At 38.0% G+C, this 24,890-nt stretch overlaps 1 protein-coding gene across 1 annotated transcript; it reads left to right on the forward strand.

Moving 5' to 3' along the window:
• Positions 1-358: 358 nt before the first annotated feature.
• robo3 (roundabout, axon guidance receptor, homolog 3 (Drosophila)) lies at positions 359-24,674 on the forward strand. The gene is made up of 29 exons (XM_077592924.1): positions 359-489; positions 1,945-2,015; positions 6,323-7,009; positions 10,547-10,873; positions 11,073-11,230; positions 11,403-11,523; positions 11,969-12,107; positions 12,373-12,500; positions 14,059-14,183; positions 14,330-14,501; positions 14,755-14,960; positions 15,522-15,603; positions 15,839-16,007; positions 16,503-16,669; positions 16,754-16,875; positions 17,371-17,587; positions 17,925-18,049; positions 18,474-18,657; positions 19,282-19,521; positions 19,805-19,844; positions 20,136-20,275; positions 20,389-20,670; positions 20,759-20,903; positions 21,460-21,660; positions 22,045-22,175; positions 22,349-22,456; positions 22,886-23,050; positions 23,203-23,344; positions 23,767-24,674. The coding sequence occupies exons 3-29, from the start codon at positions 6,865-6,867 to the stop codon at positions 23,798-23,800; spliced, it is 4,215 nt and encodes a 1,404-aa protein (XP_077449050.1). The 5' UTR covers positions 359-489; positions 1,945-2,015; positions 6,323-6,864; the 3' UTR covers positions 23,801-24,674.
• The last annotated feature ends 216 nt before the right edge of the window (positions 24,675-24,890 follow it).

A 24,890-nucleotide genomic window follows, 5' to 3' on the forward strand; every position in this document is an offset into this window, starting at 1 on the left:
GGATGAAACTCAGGTGCTTGTTGCGCCCTAAAAATACACAACACTTGCAATATTGCAATATGCAATATGATGGATTGTGGATGTTTTTGTTCGTTTCCACTCAGCACAATTGAAATTACTAATCATATCGTGTTTTTTTCCGTTTTTTTTTGTGTTTCATTCATTCATTTTCTGAACATCCTCATCCTCTCTAGGGTCTCGAGGGGTGCTGGAGCCAATCCCAACTGACACCCTGGATTGATGGCCAGCCGATCGCACGACATAAGGTGACAAACAACCAATCACTCTCAGACTCACTACTACGGCCAATTTAGTGTCCAATCAGTCTACCATGTTTTTGGAATAGGGGAGGAAACCGGAGTACCTGGAGAAAACCCACACAGGCCCGGGGAGAACGTGCAAACTCCACACAGGTGGACCAACCTGGATTTGAACTCAGGACCCCAAAGCTGTGAGGCCGAGGCGCTAACCACTCAAGCCGCCGGGCAGGTAAATACAATTTATTGAATTGAAGTGAATGCTTTTATTATAAAAATAATCAAGTATGAGATTAAAAGCTTCACAACAAATTGCACAAATAATAACAACAAACAAACGAACAGATAATCAATAAAGAATTAATATTAAATAAATAAACAATAAATAACTAATAAATAATGTATATATAATTTAATTTATATATGATAAAAATACAAAGATAAATAAAGCAGAAACATTTTACCTTTGGTTATGACAGAAAATAAATATTTTTATAAGTATTAATTTTTCAATAAAACAAAAAGGTTCATGGTACAGTTTATATTAGATAAATCGTGTAGCAACATTTAATAAATAATGTAACTATATTATATAACAGTAGATTAGTGAACAGTGCTATGGTGAAAATAAAAGTCATCAAAGATGTCTTGATGTGACCATTTACCGACAGCAGCAGGACTAAAATTCAAAGGTTACACCAGATATTTTCCTTTTTGACCTTTATTAGGAAAGCTACAAATACTGAAAAGCATCTTACTGTCACTTTGACCAGGTCAAGATCCCATAGGCCAGAGGTGGACATTAGTCCCTGAAGAAAGCCAATTAAGGAATGATGAAATAAACAATGACACAATCCCGTAACAAGGCGATCAAATTGTCTCCTCAAATTCCAGTAAAGTGTCTCAATCACTATCTTGAGTTGAGACTTGTGTTTCATGTCATTGGAATGAGTCTGTAAAAATTGAGTTTGAGTGATGATTGCTTTCAATTTCTAAACATGCCAATCGAAATGGCGATTTCATCAATTACCTGGCACACTGAATCTGAAAGATTGACTGATGACTTGATTATTCATGAAATCGAGTAATCAAAAGTGTTAAATTTCAATTTCATGCCCACTTCGTGACTCCAAAACTAATCAAACCACAGTTAATGTGACTCTTGAGCATATTAATAAGAGGCTGAGATGGGCATCTAACTGAGTGGGCCTTAAAGGTCATGTAATGCCAAATTAAAATGAATAAATTGTAAAAGTAAATGCTTCTCAACAACCCCGACAAATTTGAATGAATAAAAAAATATTACTAATACCACTTAAGTTATCTTTATTATCTTCTTTACTTCATCCAATCTCACACAAATTTTAAAACAAAAGAACCCCCTCAAGTCCTCTGGATAGATTCCCTTGATCCTAAAACTTCAATGTTTGTTTCATCAGAACCCCTCCAATCAGCATTTAGCTCTTTAACTTACCCCAGCTGGGTCCAGCCTTCATTTTTTTCCCAGTGGATTCCCTACCCTTAGCCAACATCCCCCAAGCGACCAGGGGGGACCAGGTGCCATTGCTGAACAAAATGTTGGGGTAATTTAGCTTGACAAAGCCTGACACACATCTTCCTTATATCAAGGGCAGGGGGACTATGGAAATTAAACACTGTCTCATTAAGTTTCTTTTTGATGAGACAGGCAATCTAATGAGAGGCGATCTAATGACAAGAAACATCTGATCTCCACCAGCTCAAAAGCAAAACATTCAGGTAGAACCTTGTGTCAGGGCCAAAGACATGGAACACCTTAGTAACACTGATGCAAGGGTTAAAAAGGGCCGCTTAATGTATATTTGAGTTGAAGAGTTTCCAAAAAATATGGATAAATATCTCAGGCTTTCCCTTTGTTTTGATAATATTTAAATTATTTGGAGGCTTGTCTTGTTAGTGAATTGCTCCAAGTTTCATTCATCAATGTTACATTGACTTTAATTACATTTCACATGACCATAACTAACCTTTTGTGAAATGTTTTACTTAAAATAAAAAGGAAAAAAAGTGCATGAATTGATATTTTCACTTTCAAGTATAGTTTAAAGTACCTCAAAAGGTAAGCAGCTGGATGCTCTTATTCATAATTCTGCTATTATAAATAATTCATCATTAAATAATAGAGACAGCATTTTAAATTAGGTACATTTTTAAGCCATTAATTTCTCATGTATATACAGTTGGGAAACAAATAATTAGCTGGGGATTATATAAATTATGATACAGCATTTAATGGTATTCATAATCACAAAATAAATACTTGCCTGATTTTGCTTACGATATAGTTGCATACTATCTTAAATTTGATAGCTATAGATGAAAAGGTCACCTATTCCAAACTAAAAAATTCAAGTGAAGAAATAAATTTAGGTAGTTTATTGCAATAAAATATTTTAGAACCTGAAACTAATATTTTTTCTCCCATCTAAAGCAAAAAAACGGACATGGAAGCTGTAAATGCTGCTATTCCAAATAATTCACTGTACTGTGCCTAAAACAAGCGCGGTTAACCAAGCAGGCCGTAGTGACAATAAATGAAGAACTAAATAAGCAGAAACCGAGTGACAAAAGATCCATATTGTTAGTTTGTCAGTTAATCATTTCCCAAACCCCTCTGGCTTCAATAAAAGAATATAAAGAACAATTTAGGAAGCCTCAGCTGTGAATAAACAACCCATCATGCAACACAATAGTGCAGTCACGCTTTTGATCTCAGACACGCCCTCTCTCATCCAACATCTTTGTTAATGTTGTTCGTCAAGCATATCATTAGCTACTCACCACCCATCCTTCACTGCCAGATGGGTAAAATCCATAATTCAGTCCACTATCAACCACTAAAAATAAACTTCACAGTGGCTCATTTTTTCATAGATTTTTTGTGTGTGTCTGTATCACATGGCTGACTCAATCCATCGCACTTGTCCTGTGACATTTTTCTTCTGCGGGCATAAATCAAGCCTAATTCCAAGTTGCCAAAAGTCAGACACTTAATGTCTTAGACTTAGTCTCCTGACAGTTTTGACCGTCCATAGAAATATATTTTTGATAGTTCAGATTCCTAATATAACTCGAGGCACATATAAAATGAGTGATAGCCATTTCTTTTGGTGCGTGTCTTGTCTGAGGCATTCATTAAAATGTGACTGGCCTTTCCCATTGATTTTCCCTGGCATGTGATGACCCTCTGAAGTTTGCTGTTCGCCTTGGGAAAGAACTCAGGCTCATAAGTTTCTTTAAATTCTGGGGCTGACAAATAACTCATCATTTTCAACAGCAAGCAATATGACGCAGAGCTCTTCACTGTTGCTGATTGAAATTAACTCCATCTTACGGAGGTCCATTTCAGAGTGATAGTGAGAATATGAACCAAACCTATTGAGTGGCACACTTTTTGCCTATGTTTCTTTTTTCTTTACAAGTTAAATGGAAAATAGTTTCTCGTCAAAGCACTTGAAAACATTGCTATATGTGTCTGAGAGGAAGCAGACGAGGTTACTAACCCACTAACTTCAATTACTACCTTGCATTTGGGGAAACCGCCTACATTTAATATTAATGCATATTTAAATTAGTATTTTGCATTTATCTGCATTTATTTGGAACTGAAGTCGTATGAGAATAAGGGAAAAATGAATTATATATTAAATGTGTACAAGGGAATTCATGACATGCAAATGTTGAGTGCATAAATGACAGCTCTATCATTTCCAACTAAATATCCATGGGGTCGTAGCTAATTGGGGTTTTGTAGTGCAATTACATAGTGTTTGCCCAGCTCTAACATAGTCTAATTTTGGGGTGTGGCTACTGCTTTGTTCAAATTCCCGCCTTTGGTGCTCTAATTCCCTAAAGAGAATATACTGACAAATATCTGTCAGTCATTCATTTATCCATCCATCCATCCATTTATTCACTCATGCAATCATCTATCCATTCATTCATTCTCCATACCACTTATCCTCACAAGGGTGCTATAGCCTATCCCGGGTGGGGGACACCTTGAATTGGTTGCCAGCCAATTGCAGGGCACACAGCGACAGATAACAAATCACATAAACACATGTAGAAACACTTTAAGGACTTGAAGCGGCGATAACACTTGCCGAGTGTTTAAATTGTGTTTAGTTTTGGGATAGCTGCAATGTTTGGTGGGCATGAATGGTCTGTAACAGCTTAGTTGACACAACGTCCCAAAGGGAGGCACTGACCATTTTGCTTAGGGATTTGTCCATCTGGCCTCTATGCTGAACATACGTATAGGACAGGGGCAACAATTACGCCACATTGGCATATGGGCTGTGGTACACGCCTGGCAATCCAGCTCAGTCACACATAGTTATTGCCAAAATAACAGACCCGTATTCATTAAAACCATACCGCGATAAGAACATTGGCTGTGTCAGTGTTGCCAAATACTGAAAGAGGCGTACCATCCTTAAGTGCATAGTCAGAATGCTGAGTCTGGGCTTTTTGCTGTGTTTAGCCATCAAAACACCCAGCTGGGACATTAGAGCTCGGAACATTGCTTGCATATTCCCAAAGGGCCAACTGCAGCAGCAAAATGCCAAAGTGCCCAAACACAGACCCGACCACAGATGCCCTGTCTGGTATCTTGTGGTGTCTCATTGCGTATTGCTATCAGATGTCCATCTCATTGCCGGTACAACTTTCAATAACCATGTCTGATATAATGTTCTTTTAAAAAAAAAGTAAAATAAAACAATCTGCTGCAACCCTTGTGAGGATAAGCAGTGTGGATAATGGTCTGATACTACATTGTTATTGTTCATGATACAATATCATTATAATAGTGACAATAATTCATTGTCTCTATTTTCTCTCTCTTTTGACCGCATGTTTGTCAAAATTCATCATTTTTATTTGGGATTTCAAGATACAGTATAAACCATAATATGTTGCCTTATTACTGTACCAGGATTTCATCATATCTCAAAGTACCTTGTCAAGCCATTATGTAGGCAATTAATCAAAGGTTGCATTTAATTCTATGAAGTATTCTGGTATAAAGCTTATGAACTGAATACTCTCTGAAAGGAGAGCCAAAATAAACCCAACCCATAGAAAAGAAAGCGTGATGGCGGTTGTCACAACAACTTTGAAATGCCATGCCTCCCATTGTCAGACAAACAGGAGGACCGGACCCTGATTGAATGGGTGGGGCAGCCAACATTTTGAGGATTCACACTGAGGTTGTCAGCGGGGACTCCACTCACTACATGTGACCATACTACAAACCCGCATACAGTGCTTGTCATTAATGTTTTGTGGAATGCCTTTTACTGTTATAGACTGCTTGGCATGATTAGTGGACATGACATACATTCATCAATATGGATATCCACACACAAAGCATAATAGAAGAAACATTGCAATGCAGGTAGACTGCAATGACAACAACAATATTAATGGTTTTAATTTATGACATGCAAAAATTGGCCCTTGGCATTCCCTTTCCTGAATGAAGTTTAATTCATTATATTGCGCAAGGGAGACCCACTCTAAATGAGTTCTCACAACATTTATTATTTTCTATGTCACTAATATAGAAAATTGGTGGTGGGAGACAACGCTACAATCAGTGTCAAGCCTCCTGGTCAAAATGGATTGAATGGCTAATGAGTTAATTCGTAAAAGTGAAAATAAATAAATAACCCGATCTTTTTTACTCGATCCTGATCCCCTGAAAATGAGGTGAATGGACCCAATTTCCAATTACCTATATGATCAGATTGGGGCCGTTTTGTACGGTATAATACACTGCAAACTTTTGGGGGGTATTTCAGATGAAGTGAATTTTGGGTGGCAAACATACCCACCCAGATTTGACGACTCCCATATTTGCTTGTGTAAGAACTAATTTGCATAGACATGGAAACAATACATCTGTCTGCTTTACAGTACTGACAGTGACAATAGTTCTATTTCACCTCTTTCCTCCACCTCACATTCAAAGCCTCCTGGGATGATTATTAATATAATAATTAAACATTCATTGCCCACAGCACCTGCTCTCTTCCTCTCCTGCGGACCCCTGGGATTCCCCCTCACATACATATGGATAGCAAGAGAGAGAGGGAGGTGCACAGGAGGAGCCAGATGGAGGCGTTGCAGAGCGCAGACCAAAAAAATCCAAAGGGTCATCATTACATTGGTGGATTCTTTTGAGAATTTTGTGTGTGTGTATGTGTGTGTGTGTGTGTGTGTGTGTGAGTGTGTGATAGGAGACAGCATGTGAAGTTATTTGATCACAGAACAAAAGAAGAGAGGAGGAAGGAACAATCCGATACGGGAACGGACCGAGACTCAATTGATGCAGTCTTCCATAGCTAATCAATCAACTCGTATTTTCCTTACATTTACGTTTGATGTTAACTTTTATTTCATAAAAGATCTCATATTTTCCATTGATGTTATGTGAGACAAAAAGGTGAATTTTATAACCCTAAAAAAAGCAAGTAAGGAGGTAAGGGATTTTGGCAGCAGTGATTTTTGAAACATCCAGAGTAATTGAGAGGCTGGAGGGCAGCTGACTCTGCATGGCAAGATGCTGCGGTATCTGCTCAATACCCTTTTGCAGATGAACTTTTTTACCGACACCATTCCAACCACCAACAACAGCACAGATGTGTTCGTCAACTCCTCCCTGCCATCCTTGAACGGATCTCTGCTGGAGTGGGGAAACATCACCGGTAAGAAAGTCACATTTCCTTCTTCAACTTTTCCTGTGACCGAACAATGTGAAAGGACATGGCTTTTTTTCTTCTCTTTTATGATGGTAATCCAGATAAAGTGTGGTGTTATGACCACAGATTTAATGATAATAAAATCCTATTTGGCACAGACTGACATTAAAAAATGAAATGGCATTCTGAATATAGTGAAAACGGAGTTTGTTTTCATAAAAAGTTCAAATTTGACATCAGATTATTTCAAAAAAAAAGATTATTCTTAAACCTTTACATGACCTTTCATTCCTTTCTTGATGTTTTTTGCTAAAAACGTTTTTATTCTTTTGTTATGATTGTGATTGCTTCCCAGTGGTGACGTGTTAAGGGCATGTCCCACTGAGACAAAGTTGCTTGGGAGAGGGAAGTCTGGGTTAGATATAATAGAATTGTAGAGATTTTGAGATACTTAAAACTGTATTGAGAAAAGTATTTTAAACTCCAGTTACTGACTACGTATTCCTCTACATCCTTTTATTCAAAGTGAAAGGTGAATAACAAAATTAAGGGGAAAAATGGCTCTTTTTTTGAATGATTTTATACTTAAAGTCTCAAATAGGTTTAAGGGACGATATTAAATACGCCATTCTTATTTTAAAACATTAATTCCTGCATTGATATTAGGATCATTAAAAAGAGAAGCAATCCGTCATCCTGTCACTACCTTCAGCAACTGTCTGTTTTTCACTATTATTGTGTTCATTATTGCAATCTGCTTCACTTCACTTCCAATTCCCCTTGAGTTATTGCTATGGCTACAAGACGTGGAGCCACTATGCAAAATAGAAAAAAAAGACGTGAGTGAATTCGAATGTCTTTGTATATTCTCGCATTTTATCCTCTCAATCTAGCTGGTTATCCTTCACCTTTTCCCTCTAAACCTGCCCCTCCCATGTTTCTCATTAAAAAAAAGCTTCTCAGCCTTAATACGCGAGCAATTCGGCATCTGGGGGTGCTCAGCAGCTCAACCACAACTCATCTGTCAAGCTAGGCTCCTAATTACCACAAAGGATTTTGATGTATTTTCAACTGCTCTAAGCTTGAGCCTACTCATCACAGTTTCCACTAGGCAAGGACATGCTGTATAAAAGAATGGCTTATCATTGACCATATCCATTAAAACCGCAATCTGTTGGGATAGTGCCTGTGTGCAAGTTAAAATATCAGTGATTTTAAAATTTACATTTTTATGTAATGCACATGTATATGTAAACGTAGTAATTTGGTAAAATGTCGGCATTTTAAAAGTGTAGGCAAGTGCATCATAATTCAATCTTATCACATAAAGAATTTTTACATGATATTATGCTGGTCTTGAACTGCATACATATACTAATAATATAGCGTTAACATTTTTTTTACTGTAAAAAAAAGTTCTTGTGTTATAGAGTTGCTCTCTATATGCTCACAAAAAATAATGATTACCCCTTCTATTCCTCTATATTTTTCTGATATCAATAACATGCAAAAAATGAATGTGAAAACAAAGTTCTTGCGGTAGTAATAGATAACCAACTAAGTAAAAAATGTCCTAAAGACAATGAAAATTAGACATAGTTTGTTCATTTAAAATAGAACATGTTCTTAAATCTTTCTTGTTATTACATAGCATCTATTTTTTCATTGTATCATTTAATTTATTTACTGTTATAATGGAGTTTAATAATGGATGCCAGACTTAATGAAACTCATTACAAATACTGTGCCGCATTTTTTTAGGGAAAAAAAGTACATGTATCTTTTGTTATTCTATATGCTACATTTTAGAATATAATTATAATGTGGCCTAGAAATCCATTCACTTCAGCATGCCTATGAGATTTAAAATGTTCAAATGTGCTGCATCTAAATTTGCCCAATTAATTATGCAACCCAATATTTGCTGATTTGACAACAAAAAAAGTAACTGTCATTGATTTCACCATCCATCAGAGTTCATGGAAAATGTCTTACTTATTGAAAGAAGAGAATAAAGAAAAGCTAGCCATTGTTGTGGGACATGATGCAAAAGTGGGTAATGGTCCATGGGGTCAATCAAGAGGTGGGGTTAAGTGTACTGATGACTCTCGGGTCACAGGATAGGTCACAACCCTTAAGTCATCTTCAAATCCCTTCTAACCCTTCCAACATCATTACTTATGTGACCCCCTGCTCCTCACACCTGCCCCTTGCCACTTCACACTAAATCCGGCTGTGTGACTCATGAATTCACAGGTATTTAGGTTTGGTTCTGTTAGGAATCGCAGAGGGATGCGATCCCAATGCAGACAATGGCAGACATGAAAGAGTGGCCAGTGAGAGTTCTTTATTCTATTCAGTAATCTCTTCAGCCAAAGGGTGAGATGCTGCTGAAGATCACTATGGAAGATTAAGGCCAAGTCACTATGGAAACAGCTATGGGAATAGACAACATCCAATTACAGCTAAAGAAATGTAGTGATCAGTAATAACTATTTTTTAAAAAGCCCACGGTTTATAATAACTGTGGGTTGGTCATAACAAAAAATGGTGCCTGGGTTCTTTTAACGTTGAATATGACTCACACGTGGGTGGCAAGGACCCCGGCACCCCACTTTGGCCCTGTATTTGCATCACATTTCACATGCAATTAGTCCCATTACAGTGGCGGAACACATGCGCGATCACAACTCTAATCTGTGTACACCACCTCTTCCACTTGGTGTGGGTGTTCATTTGCACTAATTAGACCCTGCTCCTGGCTCACTGCGGAGGCCACTCACTCATCTTCAAACAGTAGTCTTGGCCAATCAAAGCAGAGGATGCTTCATCATTAATTTACAATCTATTTCTGATCATTTTTTTTAAATTTTTTAATGGATATCACATTCCGTTTAGACTCACATTATTGGTTAATAGTAAGACCTTTTTCTTTGTAAATTATTCTGACCGACAACTATGTCGTCGATATTCACATAAGAGAGAATGTTGTGTTGGAAGCCAGTTAGCAGCTGGCCTTCTGAGAATGAGCTCATCATTGAAGTCAGTCCTTGTCAGATATGACGTGATATATGTGACGTCACATCTGACCTTGTAGCGCAGCTGTGCTCACCTGGAAACAAAGGGAGGCAGCATCTGTGGGAAGACTGCTTGGAAAGAACAATGAATCACACGGAAGCTGTTAGTCAATGCAGCGTCATGTCATTTACATTTAGCCAATAACATTTAATTTCCTACTTATCATAGTAAACACACTATATTTTCATAATCGCTCCAATTCTAACTTCATAAAGGAATTTAAAATAACTCAATGAAATAATAATAATAATTATTATTATTTTATTATATATACGAGAATATACTTTTAGTGAATATGTATATATTGACTTTGGGGAAATGCACTTTCTTGATGCATTGATTCTCAATGGGAAATGGTTTCTGTCAAATTGGACAAAAGGCATCAAACTGGGATCTTCATAGAATAAATCTTTCTAAAAACAGATCTGTAATACTTTTTCCTTCCATGGCTTTTCCTTGTTTCAGGATCTCAGCCCAGGTTAGAGGATTCCGTTCCACAGATTATTGAACATCCATCTGATTTGATTGCGTCAAAGGGAGAAGCAGCCACCCTCAACTGTAAAGCTGAGGGCCGTCCAACGCCAATGGTGGAATGGTACAAAGATGGCGAGCGAGTTGAAACAGATCGCGAAGACCCTCGTTCTCACAGAATGCTCTTACCCAGTGGGTCCCTCTTCTTCTTACGAATTGTACATGGTCGGCGGAGCAAACCCGATGAAGGGCTCTATGTGTGCGTAGCACGAAACTACCTGGGTGAGGCAGTTAGTCGCAATGCAACACTGGAAGTGGCAAGTAAGTTTCGTTTTTCACTTCAAACAATTAAATGCCTTGCTGTAAATGTTTGACAGTTTCGTGAAAGGGTAGAATAACAAATGAAAGGGTTAATCGAATTGTCTTGGGACCTGGAAAATTCATTTGAAGCAAATGTACCTGCCCTGCAAGTAAATTGAACAACATACCTTTCAATTTCTTGTGTTTCCCCCCTCACTAGTTCTAAGAGACGACTTCCGTCAGACACCCAGTGATGTGGTGGTAGCAGCAGGTGAGCCAGCTGTCATGGAGTGTATCCCCCCCAGAGGACATCCCGAACCAACCATCTCGTGGAAGAGAAATAATGTCCTGGTCAATGACAGAGACGAGAGGATTGCGGTATGTTGTTGTTGATTGAATATAACCTGTATTCTTTTATTACGACTTTCTTTATCAAGGGGACACCATGTGGTGGTAGAATATATACATACTATCTACTACGAATCATTAGGAAAGGAAGAGGAAAACCAGGACAACCTCTAATACGTAATTTACCTGTCTTTTTTTTCAGATCCGGGGAGGCAAATTGATGATTTCCAACACACGGAAAAGTGATGCTGGCATGTACGTGTGCGTTGGAACCAATATGGTCGGAGAAAAAGACAGTGATCCAGCTGAACTGGTAGTATTTGGTAAGTCACTTTGTGATAACTGTTCTTCAACTATGTGGATACTGGACTGGGCTTATCAAAAATCTTTATAAAAATGTCAAAATTCATGGTGAAACTCTCAAGCCCCGAAGAACAGAAAATAGAAGCTAATTAGGACCCAAAAATCCATGAATAAGAAGAGAAAAAAGTAGTATCTTATCGAGCGCAAAATACAGTTAGTATGTTGTTGTTGTAATGTTTTGTGTTCTTTGTCTTAAACTCACTATTTTACCAACCACCCCCTCAAAATGTATGCATTTAAGACACCACAGATGAAATTGAATTCAATGTTAAACTCCTTTGGATGTGAATTTGTCTATGCTAACTATTGCCATTGTTTTTTGTGGCGTTAGACCAAAGCAATGTCAAACTGTTCTCAGTAATCAAGAAAATAAGAACTGACTTTCCTCTTTCCTATCTACATCAGAGAGGCCAGTGTTCACTAAACAACCAGTAAACCAAGTGGTGTTGGCCGACGAAACAGTGGACTTCTTTTGTGAAGTGCACGGGGATCCTCCACCAACTATTCGTTGGCGAAGAGAAGAAGGCGAGTTGCCTCGGGGCAGGTAACTTGGTTAGGAATGTTGTCGCTGTACTTCTCAATACATTGAACTGTACTCACTGCATCTAATAGAAAGCTATTGCTGCATGATGCCAATTTTTTGACTGGGCTTACCTCGCACCAACCAATTGTGTGTGTAAATAAAGTGCTACTTGAGTCCACTAATACGTAATGAGCAATGTTTTTGAATGTCATGCTATGATGGAATACAATTCTGAAGTAATATTAATGTTTTGCTCCAATTCGTTTACTCTGTTGATGTGTTGCAGATATGCGATCCGGACTGATAACAGTTTGCACCTGAACCAGGTGCGTGCAGAAGATGAGGGCACATACTCATGTGTATCGGAGAACAGTGTGGGCAAAGCAGAGGCAGCAGCTACCCTCCAGGTACACGGTAAGGCATTGGCACTTTGAGATTGTTGAGCTATTTTTTAACATTATTCTCTGAATCACTTTTATCTTGAAGAAAGTTGGTTTTGAAATTCAGGTATCTGAATGTCGTGCTTGTAGCTAGACACCATGATTTAATAGGTGGGGTTGTCTAATGTCTAATGATAGTGGCATTCAGATCTGTTCATTGCAAGTTGATGACGTTCGCAAGGCAGTCTCAGGTGTTTCACAATTTCCCCAAAAGTATACCAAAAAAATCCAAATTTTTGCGGGCATAACATTTGAATGCATGAGAAATTGAACAATTTTTCAAAACATGAAAATTGCTGAAAATTACTACCTCCCACATCTCTGCTATTTTGCATATTCCTCATTATATCTAAGTAATAAAGTCTATTTTAATTAAAAAATGTGAGCCTGATCTCATATTTTCTGACATCTTGTCAAGTAGGACCATGGAAAATAAACATTTATAAATTTGACATGCCACAGATGGAGACGTTGGCAATAACCTTTTCAGATTCTAATTCAATTTGTAAAATAAGGCAGTAAAATGATTAAAAATAAAGTTCTCCTCTCCAAGGAAGGCAACCTGGGAAATACAAATATTATTTAAGTGGAAATCTAACACATACATATACATATTATACAGCCACCTATTTTGTTTTGCCATCCACTGTGTATTTATTCATTATTTGCTTTTAGTGACTGTTTAACCAATAACATTCTTCACAAAACTTCTATACCTTGGGTATTTCTTATTTATTAGTGTTTTAATTAGTATTCTTAATGGGGTTTTGGATTATGTCGAATACTCTATAAGAATGTTGAGAATGTATGTCAGGAGATATTACCAAAAGGAACACTTTGTGCCTGAGTAGTTTAAACAGCCAGTTTTATTCCACTGGGTACAGACAGCTAGCTCTCTGAGACTTTGTAAGAGATAAAGCAAAATGTTTCAGTTTAAATTCCTTTTCAACTTTCAGTTCTACATGCCTATAAAGTGAAAAGCCAGATCAAAAAGAACTGAATTTGCATTTGAATAAAAACAGTCCTTTGAAAAGAGGCACTTAGCTACAAACTGTCATTTGGAAAGATAAAAAGGTATATATTTAGAGCTGGGCCATGCTACTGTGTGTTTTATGAGCGAGCCCTACAGCATTTACTGACACATGTCAAAATGCAAATACATTGACTCTAAAATGTGGTCTCAAAATGACAAGAATAAAGAATGACAGTCTGCTAAAACTAATACCACACAAACATATTCATAGTTTTATTTTATTGAAAGTACAATTTGTGCATTTTGGCTGGCACCAATAACCACAGCCAAAACTTTCCTGTAGTTACAGCACAGACATGCACAGAGTTCAGGATGAAATTTGAGCCTTTGTTCTTTACAAAAATTAGAGTTTAGTAAGATTCATTGGTTGCTCTCTGGGTAATGCCATACCATCTCAAACCAGGTTGCTTCTGTGTTTTTGATCATTTGATGTTTTAGCACTGATTTCCTTACAAAATAATGGAAAATAAATTTATTTTTGTGATCCTTATTTCTTCAGTGCCTCCTCAGATTGTTGTGCACCCACGAGACCAGATCACAGTACCAGGACTCACTGTAACTTTCCTCTGCGGCACAAAAGGAAACCCTCCACCGGCTGTCTTTTGGCAAAAAGAAGGAAGCCAGGTAATACATAAATACAATTATGTCAACTTTCACTCAAATTGAGGAGTGAACATAAGTTCTCCAACCAATGGAGACACATCGAACAATTGTCATTTAATCATCTTTGACAAAATCTGAAGTTAATTTGCATGTTTTTTTTCTTTCAGATCTTGTTGTTTCCAATTCAGGAACAGACACAACAAGGCCGTTTTTTTGTGTCTCCTAACGGTGAGCTAACCATTATGGATGTCCATGTCGAGGATTCTGGTTACTACATTTGCCAGGCCATTAGTGTAGCAGGAAGCATACTTACAAAGGCCCTGTTAGAGGTACAAAGCGGTGAGTTGCTATCACACACACGCACACTCTCGTTTACATTTGTTAGTGGGACCAAAGGGGCTCTTCAACAGTCAGAATTTGCTTTTTGAAGTCAGAATTCTGAGAATGAAGTAACAATTCAGACCTTAAATTGAGAATTCTGACTTGAAAGTGAGAATTCTGAGAATAGTCTCTGCAAAAAATTAGAATTTTGCCTTTTTTGACCCTAAATCTTTTCTATAAACTTGCTGACTTACATTTAATTTCCCTACAGAACCGTCAAATCATGTCCCCCCCATCGTCAGACAAGGACCAGCAAATGTTACATATCCACCAGGGTCAACCGTACAATTGCACTGCCACATTATAGGAAACCCTATTCCCAGTATCCAATGGGAGAAGGATGGTCAGAGGATTCTAATGAATGATGCTCGAATAAGCCTCCTGGAAAATGGCACGTTCCAAATTGCCAATCTTCAGGTATGTCAAGTTGCCTCCAAATCTATCTTTTAGAGCGTGCAAACTTTACATATTTGTAGAAGCACTGCGAATGGGAGGCCAGCAAGGTGTTGGGAGTCTAACTGGTCATTAAAATTCTCTCTTTGACCCTTCCTCTAGGGATTAGTATGAGAGCATATATAATATAACATATAGCTACTAACCGTGTTTGAGAAAATGTTGTCACTAAACGCAATTTTATGAACTCTGTGTATATTCTTGTGATTCTGACACAAATTCAATAGACGGATATATTTTTGAAAATTGTGAACATCTTATTTGTGGTCTCCTTTCAAAATTATTACTTGAAGAATCTGTATCTTTTTCGATTAAACCTTCATCAATGTGTGCTTTTCAAACCAATGTCACTGACATTGGAGTGATTTGTCTGGCCATTAATGTCTTAATGTTCTGCCAGCTCTCTTTTAGTTCCACCATCTGATGATCTTAGTATACCAATTTCTGCTTTCCAGACATTATTATTAATACTTATTTCATTAGAAACCTTTTTTTTCTTTTTTTGTATTCCTCGCTGGTTGCCAGGAAACCGACTCTGGGGTGTATACCTGTCTGGCTGCAAGCTCCAGCGGTGAGACCAGTTGGAGTGGGGTGCTCACAGTTGAAGGTCATTTATTTCAGTATTTTTTTTAAACCTATCTAAATGGCAACCCAATGGAGCAGTGGCCCAAGTAAAAAAAAATTAAAAAAGAGGATAAAAAAAAGACAATTTCCAGTCCAGATGACTGTGATAATACAGATGTCATAATGGAAGGGGCCCTGCTAAAGGACGATGTTGTTGTTCAATTCAAATGTTTACTTCTCACACTGTTATCTTTTGTTCTCTTCCCCTTGGCATACAGAGAATGCAGAGCCATCAGTTGCTCAGACCGCTGAGTCTTTTCAGTTGCCAGGTCCCCCACACAAGCCCATTGTCACAGATGTCTCCAAGAACAGTGTCTCTTTGACCTGGCAACCTAATGCCCACGAGGGAGGATCTGCAGTAACCTCCTATATTGTGGAGGCCTTCAGGTGACTTTAATGAATCATGAATTTTATTATGCGATTATGCTTTTACTTAAAAAAATGTCAATCATAGAGAATAATTGTGAAAACTATTAGTAAGGAGATAACGTAATACTACCAATTTAGAAAATATTTTCTTGTAGCAATTGCAATTTAGACCTTTATTTATTGTTCTCAAGTATTTCCTAAGTTTAAAAAAATAGTGCAGCCTTTACTTTTTATTTACAGTCCACAAACACACAGTTCTGGGGTCCTGGGTTTGATCGCAGGTCAGTCCTCCTGTAGGGAGTTTGCATGTTCTCCCAGGGCTTGCGTGGGTTTTCTCCGGGTACTCCAGTCGGAATCAGCAGTTGTGGCAGTAGGCTGTAGAGTTCCAGAACAATGAAATGCCTTTCCTTTAAGCACGAAGCAATTTCTCAGAGCATCTGACTTAGAAAAACACATTTATCCATGTGTGCTGTTAAATGGAAACATAACTTGTTTTGTCCTAATTTATTCCAGCGAATCAGCCAGCAGCACTTGGCAAACTGTAGCTGACATGGTGACGATGGAAACACACACAGTCACTGGACTTTTTCCCAACTCCATCTACTTGTTTATTGTACGAGCCGTCAACGCCTATGGCTTGAGTGATCCGAGCCCTATCTCAGAGCCGGCCAGAACACAAGGTTAGTCACCATAGCGTCAGAAAATGAATTGTCTTCCAAAATTTGAAGTGGAATGTAGTGTAATCTTAATTTTCATGTGCCCAGATGTTAATCCAACGGAGCAGGGAGTGGAACATAAACAGTTGCAGCGTGAACTGAGCGAGGTGGTGGTCCAACTGCAAGAGCCCATCCGACCAACTACTTCCTCAGTTCGAGTTTCCTGGACTGTAAGTGTCTTTCTTAATTAATTATTAACTTTAATTAATATTTATTATTATTATTATTATTATTATTATTATTATTATTATTATTATTATTATTATTATTATTATTATATTTATTCAGTATTATCGCTGTATATTCATTTTTATTAATAACTTTTATATATATATGAATTATTATGAATTATTAACTAGCTAAAATAAGGTTCGGAGGGGGTGCTGGAGCCAATCCCAGCCAACTATGGGCAGAGCCAAGGAGACGAACAAACATTCACGCTCACACTCACACTGACACTTGGGGCAATTTAGAGTGTTCAACCAGCCCACTATGCATGTTTTTGCGATGTGAGGAAACCAGAGTACCTGGAGAAAACCCACGCAAGCCAGGAAAGAACATGCAAACTCCACGCGATTGTCCGAACCTGGGATTGAACCCTCGATCTCAGAACTGTGAGGCCGACGCTTTAACCTCCCCTTCATCTATTTTATTTTCTCATCTAGGTTGATCATCAATCTCAGTATGTGCAAGGCTATCGTCTCTTTTACCGCCCCAGTGCAGGAACATGGGTCATTCAAGACATCACCTCTCCCTCAGAGCGTAGTGCTTTACTTACTGGCTTGCTCAAAGGAACTCAGTATGAAATAAAGATACGGCCTTATTTTGATGAAATCCAGGGGAAAGACAGCCGCACAGTATTGCTTCAAATTCCAGAAGAAGGTAATGGTTTTAAATCAAAGGTGTTTTTCTCCTTACACTCTTGAGGCACTATAAAGTCATTAGCCAATATAGCACTTTATGAAACTACTTCAATCTGGGTTCAGTAAATAATTTCCTTTTTTCCTCTTCAGCCCTCCTAGCTCATTTTCCAAACAAATCACTGCAGACTTTATCATGGTTGATCCAGATCTCTAATTCAGAATAATAGGCTGGCTTGCGTTCAGCATTTTCTATCGACCTGCTGAAATAACTATTCCTTGACTATATTTTGTCACATATGTTGTTGAACTCCTTGTTATAGTTTCACACAATTTTAGTGCTGTCATTTACTTTTTAGTGCCTATTGCCCCACCAAGAGCTGTTACAGTGGCAACGGTAAAGCAAAGCAACATCTCTAGCATAATTGTATCCTGGGAACCCCCACCTACTGATATGCAGAACGCCATCATCCTGGAGTACATGGTAAATACCTTCTGACGTTGTGGTATCTTCATTGCCTCAACAAAGCGAAAACTTAGCAAAGCAGAAAAAAGCACCAAGAATGCAAAAAGGTTTAACTCTTCAAAAAAGTCATTGCAGCTCTTGTATTCAATATAATTTTGCTGTTGTCACTGCCAATGTATTACATGTGATATTATATTTCTATTTGTCAGTTGAAAATATTGTTGCTTGTCATTGCACTTGGCAAATTAATCGCAAGAAGATATGGTAGAAGATATTGTTCAATTAGTGCATATATAGAAATGCTTTGTCACTGGAATAGTGTTTTCGCATTTAATGTCAAAAATGAATAGGAATGCAAATGTATGCTGCAGCCCTTGCCTTGAAACATTATCAAAGTAAGTAGATGCATTGTAAATGTACTTGTCTATGTTTATCGAAACAGGTTTGGTGTATGAATAGTGGCAAAAAGAACCAGACACACAACTACATCAACAAAACAGTCGGAGGGAACACTTTGTCCACGACGTTGAAAGGGCTAATGCCTGGTGTCGATTACCAGGTTGTGGTCGCAGCAGTTACTGCTGCTGGTGTTGGCACAAAGAGTCAACCTTTGCCCATTTTCATCAGTGAGTTAAAAAACGTAGATAAGTACCTTTCTCTGTGGGGGTGATTTCTTGTTTACCTCACAGTCTTCTACTTTTATATTTATAAAAAGCATCAATGCAAAATGTATTTTCCTTATCTCTAAAATGTTAATGGCAGTCTAGCTTGTAATACAGACCTGTCTTAATCATAGAGTTGCAAAATTATTGTAATGAAACCACAGACAGTGGTACCTCTACTTACAATATTAATTAGCTCGGGAAGTTGTTTCGTAGCTTTTTAACTGTAAACATTTTTCCTAAGTAGAAGAAGATATTACATTGAAATGGCATAATCTTTCCATGATCTTTAATACTACAGCCATTCATTTTTTTTTCTTCTCATTTGGGAAAACAAGAAAACGGGGAAAAACAAGCCCATTTTCATTTTTGTTTTTATCTGCGTAATCAAAAAACAAGAAAAAAATCCTCTCCCATTTGAGTAAAAGTTGGTCATTCAAAATCAGAAAACATGCCTAAATCAGTTACGATACCAATATCAGTTTATTGAACAGAAGTCATAAAACTAAAAACAACACGGACCACATTGCCCTCAAATTTTCAATGTTCCTTGTTGGTGTCTTTTTGTGATGTGTTTCCATTTCAAAGATTTAGGCGCTGAACAGCCCTATCTGCCAGGCGTTGCTGATGCTGGCAACAACAGTGACGAGAGCAACGTGAGTCTGGCCGAGCAGATCACTGATGTGGTTAAGCGGCCGGCTTTCATTACGGGCATCGGTGGAGCCTGCTGGGTCATCCTCATGGGCTTTAGTGTCTGGATCTATTGTCGACGCAAAACAAGAAAGGAGTTGAGCAACTACACTGCTTCTTTTGCCTACACCGCTGCAGGTTAGATTACTTGCATAACCCGATTAAATATACATTCAGTACAATGTCTAGGTCAGGGGTCATAAACATTTCATGTTTTTAAAAATAATTCTTTTAAAGTGCAAAAAGTGTCTGGAAAAAAATGTATAGCATTGTTTTAAAAAAGATATTCGGCGGATCCCAGTCGCGCTGTGCTAAATCCGTGATAGTTGATCCGTAAAGTGGCAATGTATTATTGAATTCTTTTTTTTTTTAAAGTAACTCTCACATGTAATGTTAGTCCTTCTTTCTTTTTTTCCTGCAGTTGGGTTTCCTCCTGTCGAGGGATCTGGACACAGTGGAAGGTATAGGCTAACATATATAATGTTTATAACATACCATTTGATTACTGTTTTTTGACCATTGTTTAGTATATTTTCAGTACATATATTGTACATGGAGAAAAAAATGTATTATTTTCATATTCATCCTACCATATTAAGAGCTACAGGTATACTGGAGTTTCATAGCTGGGATAGGCTCCAGCACCCCGCACGCCCCTTTGAGGATAAGCAGTTTCAGAAAATGAATATCTTATGCATATTTTCGTATCTGGGAACAAAAAGTTTCTGATGAAAAGTGTGATGTTTCTGTAGGCCGGGTGTCCTTGGAAGCAGCAAGGGCAACTCTCCGTGGTTAGCAGACTCTTGGCCCACCACCAATCTGGTTCAAAGTAGTAAAGAGGCTGTCATCTACTGCACCAACAGTAATGACACAGCTGAGCAATACTACAATGGTATAAAGCTCCTTGAATGCAAAAACTAGATAAATGGATTACATTCTGATATGTATCAAGATGTTTGATTACAAACAAATTATAAGCTTCTTTTTGTCACAATGTAAATCTAGAAGCTGGCATCTCCAACTACCTGAATCAGACAGAGAAATACAGCATTGGTGGATCCAGTGAGGGGGCCATTTACAGCACTATTGATACCGCTAGCGAAGACCTTTACAACTCCACCTACACCCAACACACCTCAACCACTCCCTATGTTTCCAACTCTATTCCTCCATTCTCAAACCAAATGCAGAGCCCACTCCATAGTAGTGAGCATCAGGTTGATGGGCACTGGACCAGCAAACCAGAAAACTCTGGAGCTCAGTATGCTCGACCAGAACACTGCAATGGTGAGGGGAAAAAGCCTAGTTTTGATACATGATTTGACATGTTTTTGGTTGTTTTTTTACACAAGTGTGGTCACTTCCTCCTGTCTAGGTAAACCAAAGCAAAAGATGGGTAAGGCTGTTAAGACACCATCTATAACCTGGATGGAGACATTACCCCCACCACCCCTGGATGGAGTGTTGGAACAGTGTGAACAAAATGATGACCTCTCAGAGAATGAGGATATGGATATAGGGTAAGTAAGACTTGAAAAAAAAAAAGAATTTTAACAGCTAGAAGTGGGTTGTATAGTGTACTAAATATACTCTTACATTTATTTCAGTAGCTTTTGGGGTTTAAAAAAATGTTTTTTACGGTTGCTAGAATGGAACCTATTCCATTTTACACGAACAATATGCGGACTGCATTTCTGACTGGTCACCATCAATCGCAGGCCACGTCTGTTCACACTGAACACATCCATTCACTCTAAAACTTACTTTGTTTTAAAATGGGAACCACCCATGCTTGCTAGGAGGCAAGGAGAATAGAGAATGAGGTCATCAGGAGAGCTAAGGCATATTTGGAGAAATGCTGATTGCTCCGCAATGTTGAGTATTTTGACTCTATATGCATGTTTGTCTGATTGTAGTCGACGATTGGCTGGCAACCAATTCGGGATGTCCCCCACCTGCTGCCCAAAGATAGCTGGGATGAGCTCCTCCACCTCCCTGATCCTTGAGAGGATAAGCAGAATGGAAAATGAATGAATATTTTGCTGTCTAAATGATTCAGTTTCTTTCTGCCTCTAGCTTAGATGAAGAATGGTGTCCTCCCCTGCCAGAGAGAACATACCTGATGGAGGGCTGTGAAGATAGCCCCTCCTCCAGCAACCATGCCTCATCCCCTGTCACATCCTCTAGTCTTCAGTCCACCGCCACTCTTACCCCGTCTCCCAATGACGAAACACTCGATAATGTACATCGCCAACGAGAGGGCAATCAGCTTTCAGAGTACGTGAGTGATAAATGTATTTGGTAACTAGACTACTTTTGTGTATGGGTATCCTGATCATTTTAGTTCTACCCTATGACCCCATCAGAAATTTCTCTGATGCCCAAATTGTCCTTGCAATGACTGTTTAGTGTCATTGATACTTAACAACATCTGTCCGAAAAGGGAGGCCAGCCAGTTTATAATTATAGCTGACATCTTTTGGCAAGTGACCTTTCATAGCTGACGTAGTTGTCAGTGTGCTAGTGGATAAATGTAGGAGCGACGTGTCATTTTATTTTAAAAATTGAAGTTAACTCTCACTGGCATGGATAAAAATTATAAAAAAATATTTTTTGTATCTGAATGGCAATTTGTTCAGTTTTGTCATGTTTCTTTTGCAGCAGGATACCAGTATCAGTTCCCCAGGCAACAAGTACACCTCATGGCTCATTGGAGTTTGATCACCTTCAATGTCAGCGCTCTGTCCATAACCAGGGGCAAAATGAGGGAATCATCAGTATAAATACATTAGGTAATGTCAAATGTCCACATACAGCAACAAAGCAAATAAAGTCATAGGACAAACATTAAAATTGGCCATTCCCCTACTACTCCAAGGAACAAATATTTATTCAAGTCATTTGGGTTGAACGGTAAAATACATTTTTCTAATGATTTGCTTTTTCTTGTCCTTTTCTCATTCAGTGCACAGCCGACCATCTGCAGCAGACAACTTTTTGGCCAAAAAACAAAAACTTCATGTAAAAAAGAAGCCTTCTCAGAGTGTACTTTACAGAAGAGAAATACAAGGAGGTAAGATTTTTATTACGAATGACATCATACAAATTAAGCATTAAGCTCTGGGTGTCACAGTGTGGGCTATCGGGTGGACGAGCAGAAAGGACACGATGACATGGAATATCGACGCAACAAAGACTGAACTTACTGTATATAGACACACGTGCAGTGACAACTGTGATAACATTACTGAGCTTATTGCTTGGTTCCAAAAGTTCTAATTTGGATATTGCACTACAATCTGTTCCAGTTACCCTGAATGACATACATTTAGATGTAAATCAGATAACAACAATTAATGGTGTCCTTGTTTTCTTTCTATTTAATGACTCAAGTTTTAGACCATAAAAATCAACAGCCAATATCTCAAGAGACAACAAATACCAGGCACACACATAACTATTATGTATAATTTTTGTCTGTACTACATCATTCTCGTTTTAGACCTACCTCCACCTCCAGAACCACCGCCAGAGGAGGACAATTTGCAGCGATCGCAGAGATGCATGGAAGCCAGTAAAGTGGTTAATGGCTCTGTATCCTCCCTGGAGAAGAATGAATACATCACTGGAAACCACCAACACAAAGGCTCAAGGCAACATGCTAAAAGTAATCATGTCTCAACATTGCTGTTTTTGTTTTTCTTCATCTCAGTGCTAAGCGTTTTGTAATCAACATACTATTGTGTAAAAGTCACATTATAGGGTGGAAAAAGAATGTGGAGATTATATTTATAGTACAAGTTATTTTCTGTTATTTAGCTACACAGGGTGGGGAAGTGATGCTGTATGGTGGTAAACCCAGCTGTGCTTCCAGAAACAAAATGTCAAGTGACTGCTCTACCACGGGAAGTTCGTCATCCCGGGGTTCCACAGGCTCCCGGGGGAACAGTGTGACCAAGAGGTGGGATGAGGTTGGACACAATCAAATCTATTCAATAGTTATAAAAATATAGGACATCGTAGCAGATTGTTTTTGTGATATAAAATGGCCCATATTGTAAAAGATTTTCGCATGAGTTGCTGTGATTTATGGTATCAACCATGAAGCTGCTTGTGAATGCACAGAAATAAGGATGGCCTGTAACTCATAAAAAATGTGCTAACCATAAAGAGTGGGGTGTTTTAATAGAAGTCTGGATTAGGTCACATCTTCATTCTGATAGTTTATGGATTAGGGCTATATCTTTTGATAGAGTAGAAGTCAGCTATGGTGGTCTTTTATTTGACTGAGGACATAAAGTATAACCAGAAGGTTACATACATACACACTCAAAATTGTTGTGACGTGGCAGTAATGCATTAGTTTTGTCTTATTTGTTTCAGGAAACTAGCTAAGGTCACCTGTGAAGAGAAATAATTCCTGATGCCTCCATCGTCCATTGTTCACCTTCACCCGTCAGTGACAGTGAATCATTGGGACGCACGTCATCATTGTGAAAGAACAAATTATGGGTTTTTGGATTAGGCAAAGGAAGGGTAAGTCAAACCTGAGAGTGAAGAGAAACTCAATCCTGTTTAAATAAAAGGTGTAACTACAACTCTGTTATCCTGGCAACAAAGTGTCTTGCTCTGACCTGGTCAGAAGCAGATTTTATTCAATGAACTTTGTGTTTTGTCTTTCTCCAACCACTAAACTATTTATTACCTCATTAGGTCATCAATCTGAGGAGAGAGAAAGTGTTGGCATGAAATATTTTTTATCTAAAAATAGATATTTTGAGTGTCAGTGAACAAAAATATCAAGCTTCAAACACACGACATAAAATAATAATAATGTTGAGTCAGTTATTAATACAGAACAAAACATTGCAACATTACCACTTTGAGTCATGCACTTACTATAGTGCAGCATCTGTCATACTGTTTCTTTGCAAACCAAAGTTTTTATGTATTTATTCATTATTTTAATATTGTAGATGCTGAGCATCTAAGTAAGGCAACTTTATGCAGAGGTTAGAATAGAATGCCTCAACGTGATGTTCCTTAGACTGTGAATTCTTTTTAAACATTTTTACAACATTAATTAGCTGCACTGAAGGAGTAACGGTTTTGAATGTTAAAAAAAGGTTCAAAATGATGGTGTGTGTGTGATGGGGTGTGCGTGTGTGTCTCATTGTGCATGTGTTGTGTGTGTTCTGTCTATCTGTAATGAACAACAATGTTTGTTGACTGACTTTTTGTACTCTTTGTATGTGGACATGCGTACAATAAAATACATTTGCTGATGTGTAGGAATGATGTATTTGTTTTCAAATGGAGTTTGCTGGCATATCCTTGCAGTCCATACAGAGAGAAACTACAGCTCTAAAAAGTCCAAGGAGCATTTAATCATCTGCTCTGAAATTTGATGTATTTCTCTATTCATCAATATGATATAAAATAAATAATAATAAATAAACTAGGAAGGAGAAAAGAGAAGATGACAGGTAAAGTAACTATAACAGATC

The sequence above is a fragment of the Stigmatopora argus genome, chromosome 22, assembly GCF_051989625.1.
Source record: "Stigmatopora argus isolate UIUO_Sarg chromosome 22, RoL_Sarg_1.0, whole genome shotgun sequence".
In the NCBI taxonomy this organism is placed as follows: Eukaryota; Metazoa; Chordata; class Actinopteri; order Syngnathiformes; family Syngnathidae; genus Stigmatopora; species Stigmatopora argus.

Bases quoted from the DNA above. Each gene is read 5' to 3' on its own strand.
- robo3 (XM_077592924.1), top strand. From the start codon at position 6,865: ATGCTGCGGTATCTGCTCAATACCCTTTTGCAGATGAACTTTTTTACC. The intron at 15,604-15,838 runs GTCATTTATTTC...CTTGGCATACAG, and splicing joins TGGGGTGCTCACAGTTGAAG to AGAATGCAGAGCCATCAGTT. The intron at 16,008-16,502 runs GTGACTTTAATG...AATTTATTCCAG, and splicing joins TATATTGTGGAGGCCTTCAG to CGAATCAGCCAGCAGCACTT.